At 48.1% G+C, this 23,319-nt stretch overlaps 1 protein-coding gene across 2 annotated transcripts in view; it reads left to right on the top strand.

The window, feature by feature from the left end:
- The window catches only part of LOC147122493 (B-cell scaffold protein with ankyrin repeats-like), a 378,498-nt gene that overhangs the window by 341,263 nt on the left and 13,916 nt on the right, over positions 1-23,319 (top strand). For both annotated transcript variants that reach the window (XM_086005800.1, XM_086005792.1), the window contains exons 13-14: positions 15,286-15,349; positions 22,865-22,894. In XM_086005800.1, coding sequence (XP_085861926.1) covers positions 15,286-15,349; positions 22,865-22,894 — 94 coding nt within the window. The remainder of the gene's footprint in view (positions 1-15,285; positions 15,350-22,864; positions 22,895-23,319) is intronic.

Here is a 23,319-nt window from a genome sequence, read left to right as displayed (position 1 = left end):
TCCTCTATCGCAATACCATATTCCCGCTCCCTCCCCATATCCCTCAATGCCTTTTGTGTCTAGAAATCTATCTATCTCCTTCTTAAATCACAGAATCACAGAATCACAGAAACCCCACAGTGCAGATAGAGGCCATTTCGGCCCATCGAGCCTGCACCGACACATATCCCACCCGATCCCCGTAACCCCTACACCAACACATATCCCACCCTATCCCCGTAACCCCACGTATTTAATCCCTCTAACACTAAGGGTCAATTTTATCATAGCCAATCAACCTAACCTGCACATCTTTGGACTGTGGGAGGAAACCAGAGCACCCGGAGGAAACCCACGCAAACACAGGGAGAATGTGCAAACTCCACACAGACAGTCACCCGAGGCCAGATTCGAACCAGGGTCCCTGGCGCTGTGAGGCAACAGTGCTAACCACTATGCCACCGTGCTATTCAGTGGCTTGGCCTCCACAGCCTTCTGTGGTAGAGAATTCCACAGGCTCACCACCCTCTGAGTGAAGAAATTTCTCCTCATCTCAGTCCTAAATGTCCTACCCCATATCCTGAGACTGTGACCCCTCGTTCTAGACTCCCCAGCCAGGGGAAACATCCTCCCTGCATCCATTCTGTCTAGCCCTGTCAGAATTTTATACAATTCAGTAAGATCCCCTCTCATTCTTCTAAACTCTAGTGAATACAGGCCTAGTCGACCCAATCTCTCCTCATCCGACAGTTCTGCCATCCCAGGAATCAGTCTGGTGAACCTTCGCTGTACTCCCTCTATGGCAAGTATATCCTTTCTTGGGTAAGGAGACCAAAATTGTACACAATACTCCAGGTGTGGTCTCACCAAGGCTCTGTACAACTGTAGTAAGACATCCTTGCTCCAAGACTGAACTGTAGGTGAAGGAGGTCCATTGAGATGGAGTTAGAGCCACTTTCATCCAAGGTTCTGAACCTAAGATGGTGTAAAGCAATTGACGCGAGTCAGATGTGAATTTCCTTAAAACGACTGAGCAAGGTTTATTTAGAATAACACAGGTGATGTGCCTCAATAATCCCGAGACTCGAAGGTAGCAGAACAAAACAAGGCTTTTATTAACTTAGAACGAAACACGTAAGCGAGAGAGATGTCGTCCTTCTGGAGACTGGGGCTAGACTGAAGCTAGCTTACAAACGGGGCCAGGTATGGGCGGAGCCCTACACACAGCACATTCCAGTATACAATACAGCACATTCCAGTACACAATACAATGAGGTCTGGGGGAAGGGAAATGACACTGAAACCGATCTCAGTCACAGGCAGTGATGAATGGAAATATTTCATCACAACAGGTATTCCCTTCCCTAATGCCTCAGTCCAGGTAGAGGCAGCAGTCACAGACTCAACCCCACAACTCAGGAGAGGAGCAAAAGGCTTCTCTTTCAGTTGGTTCTGTGTGTGGGGACAAGCAGCGGGGTAACTTTCCCACTTACAGGGGTGTTTTTTTCAAGCTCTAGGTCCCGCCCCTGTAAGGGGAATGGTCGATTGCGAGGGAAGAAACATCCCAATTCTTCCCCCGCTGCCAGTCTGAGACAAAGGAATGATCCCACCACCCAGAACTCTGGGGCGATGATTTTGCCCGTTTAAGTAACACCTTCGTTGCTTGCGGAGGGGATGAGCGAGCAAAGGGGAATCAGCGTTTCAAAGCAACCCAACATAACAAAGAATGCAATGTTACAACCTTAATGGAGCAGGAGTCGGCCATTCGGCCCCTCGAGCCTGCTCCGCCATTCAGTAAGATCATGGCTGATCTTCTACCTCATCTCCACCTTCCTGAACTATCCCCATATCCCTTGATTCCCTTAATATCCCAAAATCTATTGATCTCAGTCTTGAATATACTCAACGACTGAGCCTCCACAGCCCTCTGGGGTAAAGAACTCCAAAGATTCACCGCCCTCTGAGTGAAGAAATTTCTCCTCATCTCAGTCCTCAATGGCTGTTATGTTCTTAATAGCGCTTCAAATGAATACAATTTATTGCTAAACTATAAACAAGGCCATGCTAAATAAAGTGAGATAAATTAAACCTCATATTAAAAATATTACACCTGCAAACATTTCCAGTCTACAAAACCCTACTTCTTGTTATCACACTTTTGTGTCAGTGTTGTTGCATTAGAAATTCTGATGTCCACATTTACAATGGGGACTCTCTATGTAAACTTGTCATGCTGCAATGACTGTCCTCCTGCCAGTAGGGGCAGTGTAGCGCTTCCGTTTTGTGACTCCCAGTTCCTCCGCCTGTACTGCAGATACTGCAATCAACTCCACTCCGCTTCCCAAATGGCCAGGGCTTTTTTCTATTTAACTATAAGTAATAATATGAAAGTATTACATGAAAAGAAGGAAAGAATGTATAATAAAAAAAATGGGTTCTGAGTTATAAAGAAAGACTTGCATTTCTACAGCACCTTTCATGACCTCAGGACGTCCCAAAGCACTTTACAGCCAATGAAGTACTTTTGAAGTGTAGTCACTGTTGTAGTGTAGGAAACACGGTTAGCAATTTGCACACAGGAAAATCCCACAAACAGCAATGTGATAATGACCAGATCATCTGTTTTTGTTACGTTGATTGAGGGATAAATATTAGCCAGATCATCAGGGATAACTCCCCTGCTCTTCTTTGAAATATTGCCATGAGATCTTTTACATCCACCTGAGAGAGAAGACAGGGCCTCGGTTTAACGGTTCATCTGAAAGACGGCACCTCTGACAGTGCGGTGCTCCCTCAGTACTGCCCCTCCGACAGTGCGGCGTTCTCTCAGTACTGCCCCTTTGACAGTGCAGCGCTCCCTCAGTACTGCCCCTCCGACAGTGCAGCGCTCCCTCAGTACTGCCCCTCTGACAGTGCGGTGCTCCCTCAGTACTGCCCCTCTGACAGTGCGGTGCTCCCTCAGTACTGCCCCTCCGACAGTGCAGCGTTCTCTCAGTACTGCCCCTTTGACAGTGAAGCGTTCCCTCAGTACTGCCCCTCCGACAGTGCAGCGCTCCCTCAGTACTGCCCCTCCGACAGTGCAGCGCTCCCTCAGTACTGCCCCTCCGACAGTGCAGCGCTCCCTCAGTACTGCCCCTCCGACAGTGCAGCGCTCCCACAGTACTGCCCCTCCGACAGTGAAGTGTTCCCTCAGTACTGCCCCTCCGACAGTGCACCGCTCCCTCAGTACTGCCCCTGCGATAGTGACGTGCTCCCTCAGTACTGCCCTCTCGACAGTGCACCACTCCCTAAGCACTGCCCCTCCGACAGCGCGGCGCTCCCTCAGTACTGCCCCTCCGACAGCGCGGCGCTCCCTCAGTACTGCTCCTCCGACAGCGCGACGCTCCCTCAGTACTGCTCCTCCGACAGTGCGGCGCGCCCTCAGTACTGCCCCTCCGACAGTGTAGCACTCCCTCAGTACTGCCCCTCCGACAGTAAAGCGTTCCCTTAGTACTGCCCCTCCAACAGTGCGGCGCTCCCTCAGTACTGCCCCCTCGACAGTGCACCACTACCTAAGCACTGCCCCTCCGACAGTGCGGCACTCCCTCAGTACTGCCCCTCCGACAGTGCAGCACTCCCTCAGTACTGCACTGGGAGTGTCAGCCTGGATTAATGTGCTGAAGTCCCTGGAGTGGGACTGAACCCACAACCTTCTGACTCAGAGGCGAGAGTGCTGCCCACTGAGCCACAGCTGACACTTATATTTGCACTCCCTGGTGCAATTCTCCTCAACCCTCTAAACGCCACCATTGGCCTGAAGGCTGCACTTGGTTTTGATCACCTTTGTGTATTGTCATGGGATGTCCACTGGGATACTTCAATGGAGCAGGACAGGGTTTCACAAAGGGGAATGATTCTCTCGTGCACAGATACAACATCGTTTCAAAGCAATGCAAGGCTGATACAAATCAGCCCTGATCTCATTGAATGGCGGAACAGGACCGAGGGACTGAATGCTCCTCTGTTCCTTACACTGTCTTACACTGATACATCTCACAGTACTTTCTAAAAGTACCTTACCTGATACCTGTCACGTAAAGAAAAGTCTCCTATTCAGGCAGCTGTGACTAGCAATGGTTCATGACTGTCACTGGGTGAGCCATGCTGAAGGGACCAATTCAAAGAGCCGGCACAGACATGATGGGCCGAACGCCCTCCTCCTGTGCTGTGTGAATCTATGATTCAATCATCATGAAAATGGAAATATAGAATCTTGGTAGTTTACAGCACAAAGGGAGGCCATTCAGCCCATCACATCTGTGCTGGCTCTCTGAAAGAGTTTAGTTTCATTGCACTCTCCTTTCCCCATATCCTTTAAATGATCACAGTTACTGCAGCAAATGTAATCTTCTTCAAATATTTATTCACTTTCCTTTTAAAAACTATTATGAATTCTGCGTAGGCCACTGTTTCGAGTGGACCATTCCATGTCCTAACAATTCTCGGCACAGAAAACATTCTCCGAGCCTCTCCCTTCATTCTTCCGGTGGTCACCTGAAATGTAGGCCCTCTCGTTGCTGTATGAACTTTATCAAAGCCTCTCACAATATGAGCTGCTTAGGAGACTGAGAATTAGACAGAAGCCCCAAGCCTGATCCAGCGTCACCTACACCAGCCAACATCTCAGAGTCCGTCCCAGGGGCAGCTGCATCTTCAAGCCTGGTTGAGGTGTGGATATTGAGGTTTCGATTCCAGGCACCTGTTGCTTCCCTCTCACTAAATGCCAGCCCAGCCTGCAGGAGAAATGGACAATTAGAGCAGGGAGGTTACTGCACAATAATCTTGTAGGCCAGCAAGCTGTTAGGACCACTGTGATTGTTGTTGTGTTATTTGAATGACTTGTGGTTCATGATGTAGAACAGGCTGGGGCTCTTCCCTCTAGAAAAGAGAAGGCCGAGGGGCGACCTGATCGAGGTCTTTAAAATCATGAAGGGGTTCGACAGGGTCGACGTAGAGAAGATGTTTCCACTTGTGGTGGAGTCCAAAACTAGGGGCCATAAATATAAGATAATCACTAATAAATCCAATAGGTAATTCAGGAGAAACTTCTTTCCCCAGAGAGTGGTGAGAATGTGGAACTCGCTACCTCAGGGAGTGGTGGAGGTGAATAGTGTAGATGCAGTTAAGGGGAATCTGGATAAACACATGAGGGAGAAAGGATTAGAAGGATATGGTGATGGGGTGAGATGAAGAGGGGTGGGAGGAGGCTGGTGTGGAGCATAAACACTGGGATAGACCTGTTGGGCCGAATGGCCTGTTTCTGTGCTGTACATTCTATGTGATTCTATGTTGATGAATTTACAACATTTCTTAAGGACACATACTCATAATTATAAACCACGCATGCTTTCCTTTGATGCCCCAATAATGGCCCAGCACAGCCAGACGGTGCGACTGTGACCCCAGCTCACCCTGCCCACTCTCACCAAATTCTGGGTCCTCTTTCACACATACAGTGCACCGACTCACAGAGACGGTGTTCACCATGCCGAATTCTCCGCTCCATGGGTTGCCCTGACCACCCCCCTCCCTCTACAAGGACACAGAGGCCATCATTGAGGAGCCTTGCCTGTAGCTGCCAGCTGTTAGCTGGCCCGCCCGCCCAGGCAAATAGTTCACTCCACTGCTGAAAGATGCATCATTTCAGTCTTCGTAACCCTCTCGGCGTCTTCTTACCCACTGGGAAAGGCTGCTTGAGGAATGACTGAATTATTCTCATCAGTTGTGCTGAGTTTCATCAAACTTTAACGAATGTTGTAGAGCTGAGCGACAGCGCACCGACTCGCCGTGTTCTTGTGTGTTCATCATCTTCAGAAAGGACTCCTCTCCCTCCGGGAGTTGTCCATAAATAAAACATGGGGCCTAGAAATTGGGTATAGCCCCGCTTGAGGCGTTAGAACTGGCGAAGCGCTAAGTTTATAGCCAGACGAAGCTTATCGCCGCCTGGCGCGATATTGGGTTGCATCGCCCCCAAAGGGGATTGAGGCGCTAAATCAGCCGTTGCACGGTGCACTTAAGGCGCAAAAGGTCAGGCGCTACTCAATATCGACGCGGACGGGCGCAGCGCAGGTGAACTCAATTACGGGAAAGCACGAGACCTACAGGCGCCGGCCAGCTCTTAAAGGGGCGGGTCAGTCAGACTGAGCTTCAACACCCAACGCCCTGAAGGCCTCAGATTCGGCGCTCGCCCTTGTCTGGCGTTAGAAACTTGTGCATTATGGAGAAGGGTAGGCAGAAAGCAGAGCGCTTCAGCACTGAGGCTCTGGACCACTTGGTGGCTGCAGTTGAACACCGTCGAGAGGTCCTGTGTCCGGATAATGGCAAGAGGCCAAATCAGAAGGTTTACCGACGATCTTGGAGGTAGGTTGCTGTGAGGGTGAATTCCAGCAGCATGGCGACCAGGACCCCTGTTCAGTGCAGGAAGAAATTCAACGACCTCACACGGATCGTTAGGGTGAGTGATGGTTTACCAAACTTGTGCTTCCCTCCATCTGCAGCTGACTTCGGGCACCCTGCTGCAATGATGCGCCAATGGCCATCTGTCAGTATGCACCCATGGCCCTTTCTGGCCACACACATGGACAGATGTCTCAAGGCCTCATGTAAGGGCTCTTGCACCATGGGGGGCATGCGATGAGGTCTCAAGGCCTCATGCAACAGAACCTCCCCTTCTTTCCCCTGCAGTCCAAGATGGCACAGATTAGAAAGGAGCAGCGTCGAACCGGTGGCGAACCTGCACAAGTGGTCACTCTCACGGATCTGGAGGAGAGAGTGCACCAGATACTTGGAGGACGTCTGTCTGGTCCAGTGACCACTGCATCTGCCGACCCCCTAACCGACAGCGAGGGTAAGACTCTCACCTTTTCCACCTGTGGCCTTCCACTTGGTCCCCCTGCCAGCATGCATCCTCAGTGTGCAGCCATGTCAGAGCCTTGCCGCAATCTGGCATGCCTTTCAGCAAACCTGTCCTTTTGCTAAAGCCACTCTTCCACCTCCCACTTTCAGATGAAGCAGCACCAACTCGGGCTCAACGCGCTGAAGCTGCCAGTGCCAGTGCCACCGGAGGCGAGGACCAGGAGGAATCCAGACCAGCCGTTGCAGAATCCGGGGAGCGGAGACATCTGCAGACTGGGGATAGTAGTACCCTCGAGGGGAGGGGGGGTGGCTCTGAGGATGAACCAGTTGCCGGACCAAGCGACATGGAGCAACGCAGGGGGGATAGGCAAGTTCGGCCACCGTCTCCCCGCAGGGCAAGGCAGGTCGTCATGACTGCTGCACAGAGTGCAGATGAGGTCCGTCGCCCTCCAAACAAGCTCCCATTCCAATGCCAGTTGGTCAAAAGGCTTTTAGGTGTAGTGGTGCAAGTGCTTCAGACAGGGTTGAAGGTACCAAGTACTGTAAAGCTCAAACCCCAGAACTCCACTCCACATTAGCTCGCCAACTCTCTCTAGCAGCGATCGCAATGAGCAGGCCAAGTGGCAGAAGATTCTGCAGTAGAGCTGTCCCCTTTAAATAGCGCCCCCCTACTCCGAGAAGGGCCTGTTAGCCCTCCCTCGAACTGTCACTAATAGCGCTGGGCGCTAAGGCTCCGGGCGCCACCCAATATGCGCTCAGGCGCTCCTAAAAGGCGTTGCACACTGAAATGATGTCATGAGCAGCTTGCGCTCGCGGGCGCGCGCAAACACTTAGCGCAGGCACTAAATGTATAGTCAATATCTGAGTTGGCGCTATCTTCATAGCGTCCGCCCCAACATAGCGCTTCGCCCCAATTCTAGGTCTCTTTAGGCGCTCAGCGCCGGCGCTACCAACCCAATTTCTAGGCCAGAATCTTCTTTTTCATATCAAATACAGGCAAAGCTAGAGAGAAGAGAACTTTACATTAACACAGGCAGCCTGTGCTGGGAGTTCCATAGTTCTAAGGCCTCTTTGGGCCTATTTATTCAGCCCCAACATTGTCCCTTTACAGGTGCTGCAGTAGCTGCGATCCTTTTCAATATTTGATCAACTTATTAAGTCCCAAGATGTACTTGCTTGAGTCAATTCATTTAATGACTCGCCCTTTCAATTTGTTCTCATTATTTGTCACTTCCACACATGGATGTCCCCAGTCCGTGGTGTAGTTAGTGATAAATAATAACCACCTTGTTAAGAACCTTTGTGTGGTATGGGAATACACTTGCAACCCATCTGTCAACATTTAAATGCGATGGAGAGATTTCCATACAGTCCAGACAAACTCAGACCCTAGAGAGCCTCCCAGGAAGCAAGGCAAAGAGGAAAGGAGGAATACGGTGGAGAAAAGTGAAGAGACAATAGAAAGAAAGAAAGAAAGAAGGGAAAGAAAGAAAGAAAGAAGGGAAAGAAAGAAAGAAAGAAAGATTTGCATTTATATAGCATCTTTCACGACCACCGGACGTCCCAAAGCGCTTTAGAATGTGTTGAAGCGCCACAGACCGTCCATTGGTCCAAGTCACATGTGCAGGCGTTCCCAGCCTCAGATAATTTGATGTGTACGTGAGGGTCAATCATTAAAGCTCAGCTATTGGTTAGGATACCACGGATCAGGCAATTTCCGTCTCCATTTTCGGGTGGGATTGGGCGGTGGATGGCAAAAGATTGTGACACAGCACCCGACCATTCCAGTCCCACCGAAATACAGACCTCTGTGATTTTGCTGCGGCCGGGAAACAGGTAACCAGTGCGCCCACCCAGAACAGGCGGGAGCCAACTGGCAATATGCAAATCGGGGTCCTGAGCCAATGGTGCTTAAAGAAAAAAAACAAACTCGCATTTCTCCAGCGTCTTTCACAACGTACAAAGCGCTTCACAGCCAATGAAGTACTTTTGAAGTGTGGTCACTGTTGTAATGTAGGAAATGCAGCAGCCAATTTGTGCACAGCAAGCTCCCACAAACAGCAATGTGATAATGACCAGATCATCTGTTTTCGTGATGTTGGCTGAGGAATAAATATTGGCCCCAGGACACCGGGGAGAACTCCCCTGCTCTTCTTCGAAATATTGGCAGCGGGATTTTACATCCACCTGAGAGAGTAGACGGGACCTCAGTTTAATGTCTTATCTGAAACGCGGCACCTCCGACAGTGCGGCGCTCCCTCAGTACTGACCCTCCGACAGTGCGGCGCTCCCTCAGTACTGCCCCTCCGACAGTGCGGTGCTCCCGCAGTACTGACCCTGCGACAGTGCGGCGCTCCCTCAGTACTGCCCCTTCGACAGTGCGGCGCTCCCTCAGTACTGACTCTTCGACAGTGCGGTGCTCCCTCAGTACTGCCCCTCCGACAGTGCGGTGCTCCCTCAGTACTGTCCCTTCAACAGTGGGGCGCTCCCTCAGTACTGACCTTCCGACAGTGCGGCGCACCCTCAGTACTGCCCCTCCGACAGTGCGGCGCTCCCTCAGTACTGACCCTTCGACAGTGCGGCGCTCCCTCAGTACTGACCCTTCGACAGTACGGCGCTCCTTCAGTACTGCCCCTCCGACAGTGCAGCACTCCCTCAGTACTGCCCCTCCGACAGTGCGGTGCTCCCTCAGTACTGCCCCTCCAACAGTGCGGTGCTCCCTCAGTACTGTCCCTTCGACAGTGGGGCGCTCCCTAAGTACTGACCCTTCGACAGTGCGGCGCTCCCTCAGTACTGCCCCTCCGACAGTGCGGTGCTCCCTCAGCACTGCCCCTCCGACAGTGCGTTGCTCCCTCAGTACTGTCCCTCCGCCAGTGCGGTGCTCCCTCAGTACTGCCCCTCCGACAGTGCGGTGCTCCCTCAGTACTGTCCCTCTGACAGTGCAGCTCTCCCTCAGTACTGCCCCTCTGACAGTGCGGTGCTCCCTCAGCACTGCCCCTCCGACAGTGCAGCACTCCCTCAGCACTGCAGGCCTAGATTATGTGCTCAAGTCTCTGGAGTGGGACTTGAACCCACAACCTTCTGACTCTATAGGCGAGAGTGCTGCCCACTGAGTCACGGCTGACACCTACTGCGAGCCGCTCAGAAAAAATAATAGCAGAAGCTTTGCTGATGGATTTTTGTGGAGCCGTGAATGAACAAATCCTGGTGTTCAAATCCCTCCATGGCCTCACCCCCTCCCTATCTCTGTAATCTCCTCCAGCCCTACAACCCCTCGAGATCTCTGCGCTCCTCCAATTCTGGCCTCTTGAGCATCCCCAATTTTCCATCGTGTAGTGTATGTGCCTTTAAGAGCCCCAGGTGTGCTGTGGTGCCGGTGATTGCCACTCGGGTTATATAAGCCTGTGTATTGTGTATATCCGTTAGAACCCCCCCCCCAGACTTTGCTTAGTAAATACCTATGAACCAACTCCTGTCTTCAGTGTCTTTATCAACGCACGGACACTACAGTGGCGACGAAGTGGAAACGGACTTACCTGCAATTCGGCAGCACCTCAAGGACGTCGATTCCTCGGGCGTCCTGAAGACTCAAGGAAGTGAGAGAAGCTGTGGTTTCACCAGCTGGCCAAGCTGGTGGCAGGTACTGCGCTAATCCTTCCTGGGCGTCAGGCTGGAGCTCCAGCGGCTGGCTCTACAGCTGAGACAGGCAGCGAAATCGGAGGCAAGCAATAACGGACTGGGAGGGAGCACTCGGGAGACAGCCGGTGCGGCAAGCAGGTCAGCGTTCAGACCTGGAGAGAAACTCCGGCGGGAACAAGTCTCCAACAGTAAATAAAAAAATAAAACAAATGGAAACCGCAGTAAACAGCGTTGTCATCGGCAGCAGCGGCGGGAAAGCGCGGGAAGCACCATATCTTTTCTACAGAAAAGAAAGAAAAGCGCGGGAAGCGCCATATCTTTTCTAAGATGCCTAATTCTGGCAATATTGATGTTTTTGATAATGAGATAGAGGATTGGACCACATATGTGGAAAGAGTGGAGGTATATTGCACCGCAAATGGAATAGAAGTTGAAAAAAAAGCTTCAGTGCTTCTGGATCTAATGGGCGCAAAGACATACAAGCTGTTACGAAACTTAATCACTCCAGCCGAACCGATGGACAAGAATTTTGAGGAGATTGTTGATACCCTACACTGCCAATTCGAGGCAGGACTGGCAGATTCTCTGCGAGACAAATTCATCTGCGATCCCCTAAGTGTAGAAACACAAAAAAAGGTATCTTCTGAGAAAAATTTAACACTGGACAAGGCTTTCAGTGCAATAGGAGCTGCAGAGATACAGCAAAGGCCACAGGACTTCGGCACCCATGAAATGACACGGGGTTTCGAGAGATGTTATCGCTGCGGCAGATCCACCCATGACCAGAGGGACTGCTGGTTCAAGGAAAAAGCATGCAGGCGATGCGGAAAGATGGGACACATTCCACGTGTGTGCCGATCTGAAAACAAAAAATCCACTAACGGGAAAAGAATCAGTAAGGAAAAGCACAGAAAGGTACAAATGATGACGGACATTAGCTCCGAAGACCAGAAGAGCAATAGCGACTCCGGGAACAAGAGACTAAGCTCTCTCAAATTACATAATGTAATTGCCAAAGAAGATTACCAGACCATTTGGGTTACCCTCACAATAGCAGGGTCCCCAGTTAAAATGGAGCTAGATACAGGATCAGCTCTGACCGTCATAAATCGACGGGATTACGAGCGGCTATTTCCGCATATACCTTTAAAAGACACATCCATTATCTTGAAAACATATACGGGGCAGGAAGTATACCCCAAAGGAAAAATAAGGGTGCCTGTTGTATACAACGGCAAGGAAATACAGAAGTTGTATTTATACGTTCTACAAGATGGTGGTCCACTGCTGTTGGGACGTGAATGGATCAGGAAAATACGTTTAGACTGGCACTCCATTCAGGCACTGACAGTGACCAGTAAGGAAAAAAATGATGATGACGTCATACCTGAACGATTAAAAGACATCTTGGCCAACGCCAAGGAAGTATTTCAAGAGAATCTAGGAACCTTGAAAGGCATCACCGCCTCAATAAAAGTGGAAGATGCAGCAATTCCCAAGTTTTTTAAGGCAAGACCGGTGCCATACGCAATTCGTCCAGCAGTCGAGGCAGAGCTGGAGAATTTGGAAAAGGCAGGCGTATTATCTAAAATAGATTGGAGCGAGTGGGCAACACCCATCGTCCCAGTCATGAAGAAAGCATTGAAGAATGATAAATCTGAAGAACAGAGAAAAATTCGCATCTGTGGAGACTTCAAGGTGACTGTAAACCCGGTCCTTCACACGGTACAGTATCCTCTTCCGAGGATAGAAGATATTTTCGCCTCACTATCCGGAGGGAAACGTTTCACCAAAATTGACTTGGCACAGGCATATCTACAGATGGAGGTTGAAGAGGCCTCTAAAAAATATCTCACGATAAATACACACAAAGGTCTGTACCAGTACAATCGACTGGTTTTCGGAGTAGCATCCGCTCCAGCTATCTGGCAAAGAGCTATGGAGCAAGTCCTCCAAGGGATTCCAGGGACTCAATGCTACATAGACGACATCCTTGTAACAGGAGAAAACGACAACAAGCACCTTGCCAATTTAGAGCAGGTGCTCACTAGGCTGAGAGAACGGGGCCTACGAGCAAATCGCCCCAAGTGCGAATTTTTCCGAAATCAAATATCATATTGTGGCCACATAATAAATAAGGAAGGGTTGCATAAGTCACCTGAAAAAATTGAGGCGGCCATAAAAGCCCCAGCACCTGAAAATGTTTCACAATTAAGGTCGTTCCTGGGATTAATAAATTACTATCATAAATTTTTACCGAACTTATCAACTCTTCTACACCCTCTTAATGAACTGCTACAAACAGGAGTAATTTGGAAATGGAACGAAGACTGCAAAAGTGCCTTCCATAAATGCAAAGACTTAATCACATCCAAAGAAGTTTTGGCTCATTACAACCCATCACTGCCAATCAGACTGGCGTGCGATGCATCCCCTTACGGCATAGGAGCAGTATTATCGCATAAATTCCCTGATGGCTCGGAACGGCCGATAGCTTTTGCTTCACGCTCATTGAACTCAGCTGAGCGTAACTATGCCCAAATCGACAGGGAAGCACTCAGCCTGGTATGGGGAGTAAAGAAATTCAACCATTACCTACACGGACAAAAATTTACCTTGTTGACTGAACATCAACCCCTCATCTCCATATTCAACCCTAAAAAGGCATTATGACAGCACAAAGGCTACAGAGGTGGTCCCTTTTTCTAGGGGCACACCAATACAACATAGAATACAAAGGGTCAAAACAGCATGGGAATGCTGACGGTTTATCGCGCCTACCGTTGCCAACGGTAGAAGAGGCACCTACAGTAGACCCAATGGAGATGTTCCACTCTACCATAGTGGAATGTCTACCAGTAACAAATTCTGCCATTGAAAGGGAAACGAGAAATGACCCGACTCTTTCACGGGTCTACGATTTAACAGTGAAGGGATGGCCAGCACATGGCGAACCACTGTTGCCAGCATTCTCGCAAAGAAGAGAACAGCTGTCAGTGTGCCGAGGAACCTTGATGTGTGGATCCAGAGTGGTGATTCCACCCAAACTCCAGGATAAAGTGCTAAAGGAGCTTCACGAGGGGCATCTGGGTGGAGTGAAAATGAAGAACCTAGCCAGGGCGTTTGTATGGTGGCCAGGTATCGATGGAGACATCGAAGAAATGACCAAGAGCTGCCTAGGATGCCAGAAGGTCCAAAACGCTCCACCACAAGCCCCTCTACATCCATGGGAGTGGCCCTCATCTCCCTGGCAAAGGGTACACATCGACTTTGCTGGTCCATTTATGGACTCAATGTTCTTAATCGCGGTTGATGCACACTCCAAGTGGCTGGAGGTAATAAAGATGTCCTCCACCACCACGGAAAAAACCATCACAGTATTAAGGACCATATTTGCCAGGAATGGGCTGCCGGAACAGATCTGTTCTGATAATGGACCGCAATTTGTGTCCGAAGAATTCAGGAAGTTCTTAAAAAACAATGGGGTTAAGCACTACACGTCCGCCCCATACCATCCCGCCACCAATGGATTGGCTGAAAGGTTTGTCCAGACCTTCAAGAAGGCCATAAAGGTCATGGGTAATGAAGACATAAAACTTCAGCACAAGGTGGATAACTTCTTATTCGCATACAGGAATGCAACACATATGGTTACCAACCAAACTCCCGCCATGATGTTCTTCAATAGAAACCTAAGATGCCGGCTGGATTTGGTCAAGCCCAACATCAGAAGGGACGTGGAGAACCGGCAGTTTCAAGGCATGAATGAAAGGCCAACTAGAACCTTCCAGATAGGTCAACAAGTTTTGGCCCGGGACTACCGTACCGAGAAATGGCAGCCTGGAACTATCTGCACACGACTAGGACCACTGATATATACCGTGGACATCGGAGAAAGCATAATAAGGCGCCATGCTGACCAAATCATAAAGTCATCTGAAAAGGGACACCCTACACCACAACTCTATACATCTAACGATGAAGTAGAGATACCCATATCTACCTCCGATCCGGTGATACTGGAACCCGATGAACCCGACGCTGGCATTCAAGCCGAATCAGCCTTGCCAGAAGAACCTACTACACCACCAGAAACTACTACACCCCCGAGGCGTTATCCGAACCGAGTCAGGAAGCCTCCTGAGAGACTGACTTATAATTAATTAACTACAGCAATGTATATTATTTTGCTTATAACATGTAATTAATAATTACTTAAAATATGATGTACTGGTTAGCTAAAAGGGGAGGAATTGTAGTGTATGTGCCTTTAAGAGCCCCAGGTGTGCTGTGGTGCCGGTGATTGCCACTCGGGCTATGTAAGCCTGTGTATTGTGTTATATCCGTTAGAACCCCCCCCAGACTTTGCTTAGTAAATACCTATGAACCAACTCCTGTCTTCAGTGTCTTTATCAACACACGGACACTACACATCGCTCCACCATTGGCGGCCGTGCCTTCAGCTGCCTGGGCCCCGAGCTCTGGAATTCCCTCCCTAAACCTCTCTGCCTCTCTCTTTCCTCCTTTAAGACCCTCGTTAAAACCTCCCTCTTTGACCGAGCTTTTGGTCACCTGCCCTAATTTCTCCTTATGTGGCTCGGTGCCAAATGTTGTCTGATAATCGCTCTTGTGAAGCACCTTGGGACGTTTTACTACATTAAAGGCGCTATATAAATGCAAATTGTTGTTGTTGGTTGACTTGTCTATTGTTGGTGCTCAGGTAAAGACATAAAACCTCAGATTTAACATTTCTGTTTATCTCTTTTTTTAAAGGAGAAACTGCGTAAGCTCCGAGAGAACATTATAAAGGACAGACATGATGTGGAAGATCTCTACGGTAATACAAAGATTCACTCGATTCATTTGTTAAAAATGGCTTGGAGCTTGAATTTGGGGCCTGCCGGCCTTTAATGGTCACTTTTACTGGTTGAAACTCTATGAGGGTAAAATCCATGGCCACGCAGTCTCACTAGGAACATAGGAACAGGAGGAGGCCATTCAGCCCCTCGAGCCTGTTCCGTCATTCAATGAGATCATGGTTGATCTGCGACCTAACTCCATCCACCCGCCTTTGGCCCATACCCCTTAATACCTTTGGTTAACAAAAATCTATCAACCTCAGATTTAAAATTACCAATTGATCTAGCATCAATTGCCGTTTGTGGAAGAGAGTTCCAAACTTTTACCGCCCTTTATGTGTAGAAGTGTTTCTTAATTTCACTCGTGAAAGGTCTGGCTCTAATTTTTCGACTCTGCCCCCTAGTCCTAGAACCCCCAACCAAAGGAAATAGTTTCTCTCCATCTACCCTATCTATTCCCCTTAATATCTTGAATCTTACTTCTCCCACGTTGGCCGCAGAATCTATTTCCAACCCAGCAAGCACCGGATCAAGGAATCATTCCCTTTAGAATTGTAGATATAACAGCACAGAAAGAGCCCGCACACTCCATTGGGTCTGATGGCTCTTCAACTAAACCTGCCCACTCTCATCCCAATTCCCTGAGCGACAAGAGGCCCCAGAGGCTCAGGTAGGCCTCAGTGCGGCATCGGCAGCGGGTGAAGGCGGAGCAGCGCGGCAGAGCGACTACAAGAGGCCCCAGAGGCTCAGGTAGGCCTCAGTGCGGCATCGGCAGCGGGTGAAGGCGGAGCAGAGCAGCAGAGCGACTACAAAAGGCCCCAGAGGCTCAGGTAGGCGTACCAATCTCCAACCTCAGGCAAGGAGAGAGGTAAAAAGTATTCAAGGTGTGACATCACCACAAAACAGGTAGGTGATTGGTTGGAGTATTTCTCTCATTTTAAAACTTTAAGTCTGTGGTTTATAATTTTTAAGGTTGCTGTGGTGTACCAAGGCCTTTCTGGTGCAGAGTGACTGTTGGTAAACCATTAAACTGGTGTAACTAGAGGGATTGATTTAATTTAAATCCAATTAATTAAAGGGGATACTAACATCTAAAATCGGGCAGAGGGTGTCCATAACTAACAATAAAAAATTTAATTAATTACATAGAATGGAGCAGGTGATGTGTTACTGTTGCGAGATGTGGGAGCCGGTGAACCCCATTGAGGCTCACGGTGATTACGTCTGTGACAAGTGTCTGCTGCTACAGGAACTCCAGCTCCGTGTTGATGAGCTGGAGTCTGAGCTTCAGACACTGCGACACATCAGGGAGGGGGAGAAGTACCTGGACTCTATGTATCAGGAGGTGGTCACACCTATGAAGTTAAGTAATTCAGATGCAGCCCATGGTCAGGGACAGGACGGTGTGAGTATGAGTAAGGCAGGTACGGGGATCCAGGAGGTAGAGCTGGAGGAGCCGCAGCCCTTGCTCTTGACCAACAGGTTCGAGGTTCTTACTCCCTGTGGGGACAGGAGCAGGGACTGCAGGGAGGATGAGCAACCTGGCCACAGCACCGTGGAAAGGGGGGCCATTCAAGAGGGGGGAGTAAATAGAAATGTTGTAGTGGTAGGGGATAGTATTATTAGGGGGATAGATAGAGTTCTCTGTAGCCGAGAGCGAGAGTCCAGAAGGCTGTGTTGCCTACCCGGTGCCAGGGTGAAGGACATCTCCTCTGGGCTGGAAAGAAACTTGCAGTGGGAGGGGGTGGATCCAGTTGTCGTGGTCCATGTTGGTACAAACGACGTAGATAGGACTAGGAAGCCGGTTCTGTTAAAGGAGTATGAGCAGCTAGGGGTCAAATTAAAAAACAGAACCTCAAGGGTAATAATTTCTGGATTATTACCTGAGCCACGAGCAAATTTGGCTAGGACAAATAAAATTAGAGAGTTAAATGCGTGGCTCAAAGACTGGTGTGGGAGAAATGGGTTTTGCTTCCTGGGACACTGGCACCAGTACTGGGGCAGGAGGGAGCTGTTCCGTTGGGACGGGCTTCACTTGGCCAGTGCTGGGACTAGAGTCCTGGCGGATCATATAACTAGGGCTGTAGAGAGGGCTTTAAACTAACTAGTGGGGGGGAGGTTCCTAGAGAGCAAATAATAAAAATGACAACAGAGAAGGTCATAGACTTAGGTAGCAGTGGGGAAATTAAAAACCAGAGCGTGTCAGGAAGGGGCAGAAGGTATGGAGTAAAAGGTAAAGTAATAAAAAGGGCAAAAGCAGGAACTAAGTGTCACAAAACATATTTGAAAGTTCTCTATCTGAATGCACGTAGCATTCGTAACAAAATAGACGAGTTAATGGCACAAATCACTACATATGGGTATGATCTTGTGGCCATTACAGAAACATGGCTGCAGGGTGACAATGCCTGGGAATTAAACATACCAGGTTATTTAACGATCAGGAAGGACAGGCAGGAAGGAAGGGGAGGTGGGGTGGCTATGTTAATAAAGGAAGGAATCACTGTAATACAGAGAAATGATATTGGGTCAAAAGATCAGGATAATGAAACAGTTTGGGTGGAGGTAAGGAATAATAAGGGGAAAAAAACACTAGTGGGCGTAGTCTATAGGCCTCCGAACAGTTGCAACTCTGTTGGACGGAGTATCAATCAGGAAATAGTTGAGGCTTGTAATAAGGGAACATCTATAATTATGGGGGATTTTAACTATCATATTAATTGGGCAAATCAAATTGGGCAGGGCTGCCTTGAGGATGAGTTCATTGAGTGTATTAGGGATGGGTTTCTTGAGCAGTATGTAACTGAACCGACCAGGGGGCAAGCAACCTTAGATCTGGTCCTGTGTAACGAGACAGGATTAATTAAAAATGTCCTAGTAAAGGATCCCCTTGGAATGAGTGACCGTAACATGGTTGAATTCCATATTCAATTAGAGGGTGAGAAGGTTGGATCTCAAACAAGCGTGCTAAGCTTGAATAAAGGAGACTATGAAGGTATGAGAGTGGAATTGAGTAGAGTGGATTGGGAAAATAGATTAAAGGGTAAGACGATACATGATCAGTGGTGTACATTTAAGGAGTTATTTACAACTTCCAAAAAATATATAGTCCACTGAGAAGAAAAGGGTGTAAAAGAAGACAGCCATCCGTGGCTAAGTAAAGAAATTAAGGATAGTATTCGACTAAAAACAAGGGCATATAAGGTAGCCAAATCTAGTGGGAGGATAGAGGATTGGGAAAACTTTAAAAGACAGCAAAAAAATAACAAAAAGATTAAGAAAGGGAAGATAGATTATGAAAGTAAATTAGCAAAAAATATAAAAACAGATAGTAAGAGTTTTTATAGTTATATAAAAAGAAAAAGGGTGACTAAAGTAAATGTTGGTCCCTTAGAGGATGAGACCGGGAAATTAATGGTGGGAAATATGGAGATGGCAAAAACACTGAATGAATATTTTGTATCAGTCTTTACAGTAGAAGACACTAAGAATATCCCAACACTGGACAAACAGGGGGCTAAAGGGGGGGGAGGAGCTAAACACGATCAAAATCACTAAGAAAGTGGTGCTCGGTAAAATAATGGGACTCAAGGCGGATAAATCACCTGGACCTGATGGCTTACATCCTAGGGTCTTGAGGGAAGTGGCGGTAGGGATTGTGGATGCATTGGTAATAATTTTCCAAAACTCCCTGGACTCGGCAAAGGTCCCGGCAGACTGGAAAACTGCTAATGTAACACCCTTATTTAAAAAGGGCAGTAGACAGAAGGCTGGAAACTATAGACCGGTTAGCCTAACATCTGTGGTAGGTAAAATTTTGGAGTCCATTATTAAGGAGACAGTAACAGGACATTTGGATAATCATAATTTAATAGGACAAAGTCAGCATGGTTTTATGAAGGGGAAGTCATGTTTGACAAATTTGCTGGAGTTCTTTGAGGAAGTAACATATAGGGTGGATAAAGGGGAACCAGTGGACATAGTGTATTTAGACTTCCAAAAGGCATCTGACAAGGTGCCACACAGAAGATTATTGCTTAACATAAAAAATCACGGGATTGGGGGTAATATTCTGGCATGGATAGAGGATTGGCTATCTAACAGAAGGCAGAGAGTTGGGATAAATGGTTCATTCTCAGACTGGCAATCAGTAACTAGTGGTGTTCCGCAGGGGTCCGTGCTGGGTCCCCAACTCTTTACAATCTATATTAACGATTTGGAGGAGGGGACCGAGTGTAACATATCAAAGTTTGCAGATGATACTAAGATGGGAGGGAAAGTAGTGAGTGAGGAAGACATAAAAAACCTGCAAGGGGACATAGACAGGCTAAGTAAGTGGGCAGAGATTTGGCAGATGGAATACAATACTGGAAAGTGTGAGGTTATGCACTTTGGCAGGAAAAATCGTAGAGCAAGTTATTATCTTAATGGCAAGAAACTGGAAAGTACTGAAGTACAAAGGGATCTGGGGGTCCTGGTGCACGAAACTCAAAAGGTTAGTATGCAGGTGCAGCAAGTGATTAAGGCGGCCAATGGAATGTTGGCTTTAATTGCTAGGGGGATAGAATATAAAAATAGGGAGGTATTGCTTCAGTTGTACAAGGTATTGGTGAGACCGCACCTGGAATACTGCCTACAGTTTTGGTGTCCATACTTAAGAAAGGACATACTTGCTCTCGAGTCAGTACAAAGAAGGTTCACTCGGTTAATCCCGGGGATGAGGGGATGGACATATGAGGAGAGGTTGGACATATGAGGAGAGGTTGAGTAGATTGGGACTCTACTCATTGGAGTTCAGAAGAATGAGAGGCGATCTTATTGAAACATATAAGATTGTGAAGGGGTTGGATCGGGTGGATGCGGGGAGGATGTTCCCGATGGTGGGTGAAACTAGAACTAGGGGGCATAGTCTTAGAATAAGGGGCTGCTCTTTCAAAACTGAGATGAGGAGGAACTACTTCACTCAGAGGGTGGTAGGTCCATGGAATATGCTGCCCCAAAAAGCTGTAGAAGCTACATCATTACATAGATTTAAAACAGAAATAGACAGTTTCCTAGATGTAAAGGGAATTAAGGGTTATGGGGAGCGGGCAGGAATTTGGACATGAGTCTAGGTTCGGATCAGTCATGGCTCTGTGGGTAGCGGAGCGGGCCCAGGGGCCGTGTAGCCTGATCCTGCTCCTATTTCGTGTGTCTAATTCTGTTAGATTCAGGAGATGGTTCTGTGATAGTGGATTGGTGGTTAGGATCAGATCAGCCATGATCTTATTGAATGGCGGAGCAGGCTCGAGGGGCCGATTGGCCTACTCCTGCTCCTATTTCTTATGTTCTTATGTTCCCCAGATCCTTCTTTTATCAAATACTTACCCAGTTCTCTTTTAAATGATGTTATAATCTCTGCCTCAAAAAACCCTATATTACCTTCGCTAATTTTAGTGGAAAAAATCGTGGTGAGCTCAAGGCTCTGTTCTCTCTCTTGGACTGGGTTCCATCGGCTGAGGGAGTCGGTGAGGAATTTTTTTCCTTAGTGGCCCTGGGATTTTCTCTCTTTTTACCTCTCCCAGGAGATTACACGGCTGCGGAGAGGAGGGAGGAGGGCGGAAAAGGGGGACGGGGTGGTGGGGGGCGGGGGGCGTAGGGGACAGGAAGGAAGTGTCTAGTCGTGATGCTCTGGCCATCATAGTATGGGACAGGCTTGATGGACCAGCTGGTCTTTTCCTGCTTGACAATTTCGTATGATCGTGTGTTCAAAGTTAATAGTCTGGTATAATATATTCCTAATGCCCCTGGTAATCGGATCCCGGTTAGGGGGTCAGCAATGCCACAGGGCTGAATACCAATCTCCACAAGCTACCCTGCTTGGGATCGAGAACACACCATTTGGAGAGAGACCCAAACTGCACAATTTTTGGCAGAGCACCTCGGTGATTTAACCACCCTATATTTCAATCTCCTGAGCAGTGCGATTGAAGACAGGATTTAAAAACATATACATGTTTGCAGTTCTTTAGGAAGAGCTTGTTTAGTAGGTGACCTAATAGAGGTCTTTAAAATTATGAAGGGTTTCAATAGGGTAGGCGTAGCGAAGATGTTTCCACTTGTGGAGGAGTCCAGAACTAGGGGCAATAAATATAAGATAATCACTAATAAATCCAATCAGGAATTCAGGAGAAACTTCTTTACCCAGAGAGTGGCGAGAATGTGGAACTCGCTACCACAGGGAGTGGTTGAGGCGAATCGCACACATTGGCTGCTGTTTTTCCTATATTACAACAGTGACTACACTTCAAAAGTACTTCAAAAATGCTTTGGCCCTGAGGTTGTGAAAGGCGCTGTAGCAATGGGAGTCTTTCTTTCCTGATCATGAAATAAATGACCCGAAGATCAGGGTCCCTGTGAATCGGACCGGACCCCGATTCTCCAGTGTGTGCTGCCTTCGAGCGAGACTCCAGCACAATTTCCTTCACCTCATTGGAGATACGGTAGTGTAGTGGTTATGTGATTGGACTAGTAATCCAGCAGCCTTGGAACTATCTAATATACAGGCAAAGCGAGAGTTCATAATCCCACCATGGCAGTTTGAGAATTTGAATTCACTTTTAAGAAAGCTGGGATCAGTAAAAGTGACCATGAAGCTGTTGGATTATCGTAAAAACCCATCTGGTTCACTGGTGTCCTTTAGGGAAGGAAACCTGCCGGCTTTACCCGGTCTGGCCCATATGTGACTCCAGACCCACACCAAGAAGGCCCTTGAGAGGGTGCAGAGGAGATTTACCAGAATGGTTCGGGGGATGGGGGATCTTAGCTACAAGGACAGGTTGGAGAAGCTGGATTTGTTTTCATTAGAGCAAAGGAGGTTGAGGGGTGATTTGATAGAGGTGTACAAGATTATGACAGGTTTGGATAGGCTAGATGGGGAAAGACTGTTTTCACCACTAGTTGATGGTACAAGGACTCGGGGACACAGATTTGAGGTTTTGGGCAAGAGATACAGGGGGGATGTGAGGAAAAACCTTTTTACGCAGCGAATGGTGAGGACCTGGAACTCGCTGCCGACGGAAGTGGTGGAAGCGGAGACATTCAATGTTTTCAAGGGGAGACTGGATAGGCACTTGAGGGAAATAAACTTGCAGGGCTCCGGGGATAGAGCGGGGCAATGGGACTGACTGGATTGCTCTACAGAGAGCCGGCACGGACTCGATGGGCCGAATGGCCTCCTTCTGTGCCGTTATGACTCTACGACCAATGTGATTGACTCTTAACTACCCCCTGATGTGGCCGAGTGAGACACTCAGTTGTACCAAACCCGCTATCAGCGGTTCAAGATGGCGGCTCACCACCACTGTCTCCAGGGCAACTAGGGATGGGCAATAAATGCCGGCCTTGCCAGCGACGCCCACATCTCGAGAATGAATAAAAAAAATAGCATCCTTCATGATATAAAGAGTTGAAATGCCCCAAATTAACAACTGTGCTCTTCCTTCCTTTCACAGATAAACTCAAAATTATTCATCTTTCAGATGGTAAGTAGTTTTGATATCTCAAGAAATTAAAGGAGGCAAATTTATTTCCCCAAAATATTTTTTAAAGATTTTTTTAAAGGCAAAATTGATGTTAAAATTGGGATTTGAGAACAAATCTGGATAAACATAAATCCTTAGGTTTGCAGGGCTGTGGGGAAAGAGCAGGGGGGAGTGGGACTAATTGGAGAGTTCGCTCAAAGAGCCGGCACAGGCACGATGGGCCAAATGGCCTCCTTCTGTGCGGTGAGATTCTGTGATACTAGATGACTTGTAAGTCTCAAACTGATATGGTACCCGAGAAGCACAATTGTTCCAGTCACTACATCTGGAGCTGGTTACTGGGTCAAATATGCTGTGCGTGTGCGCATTTAACCTGTTGTGTGCTGAATTTAACTTATTAACAACATCTTAATGTAAATTATCAC

The sequence above is a fragment of the Somniosus microcephalus genome, chromosome 2, assembly GCF_052327205.1.
Source record: "Somniosus microcephalus isolate GS21.2 chromosome 2, FLI_Smic_1.0, whole genome shotgun sequence".
In the NCBI taxonomy this organism is placed as follows: domain Eukaryota; kingdom Metazoa; phylum Chordata; class Chondrichthyes; order Squaliformes; family Somniosidae; genus Somniosus; species Somniosus microcephalus.
Note: the sequence above shows the minus strand (reverse complement) of the source record. Positions and strands in the feature narration are given on the sequence as shown.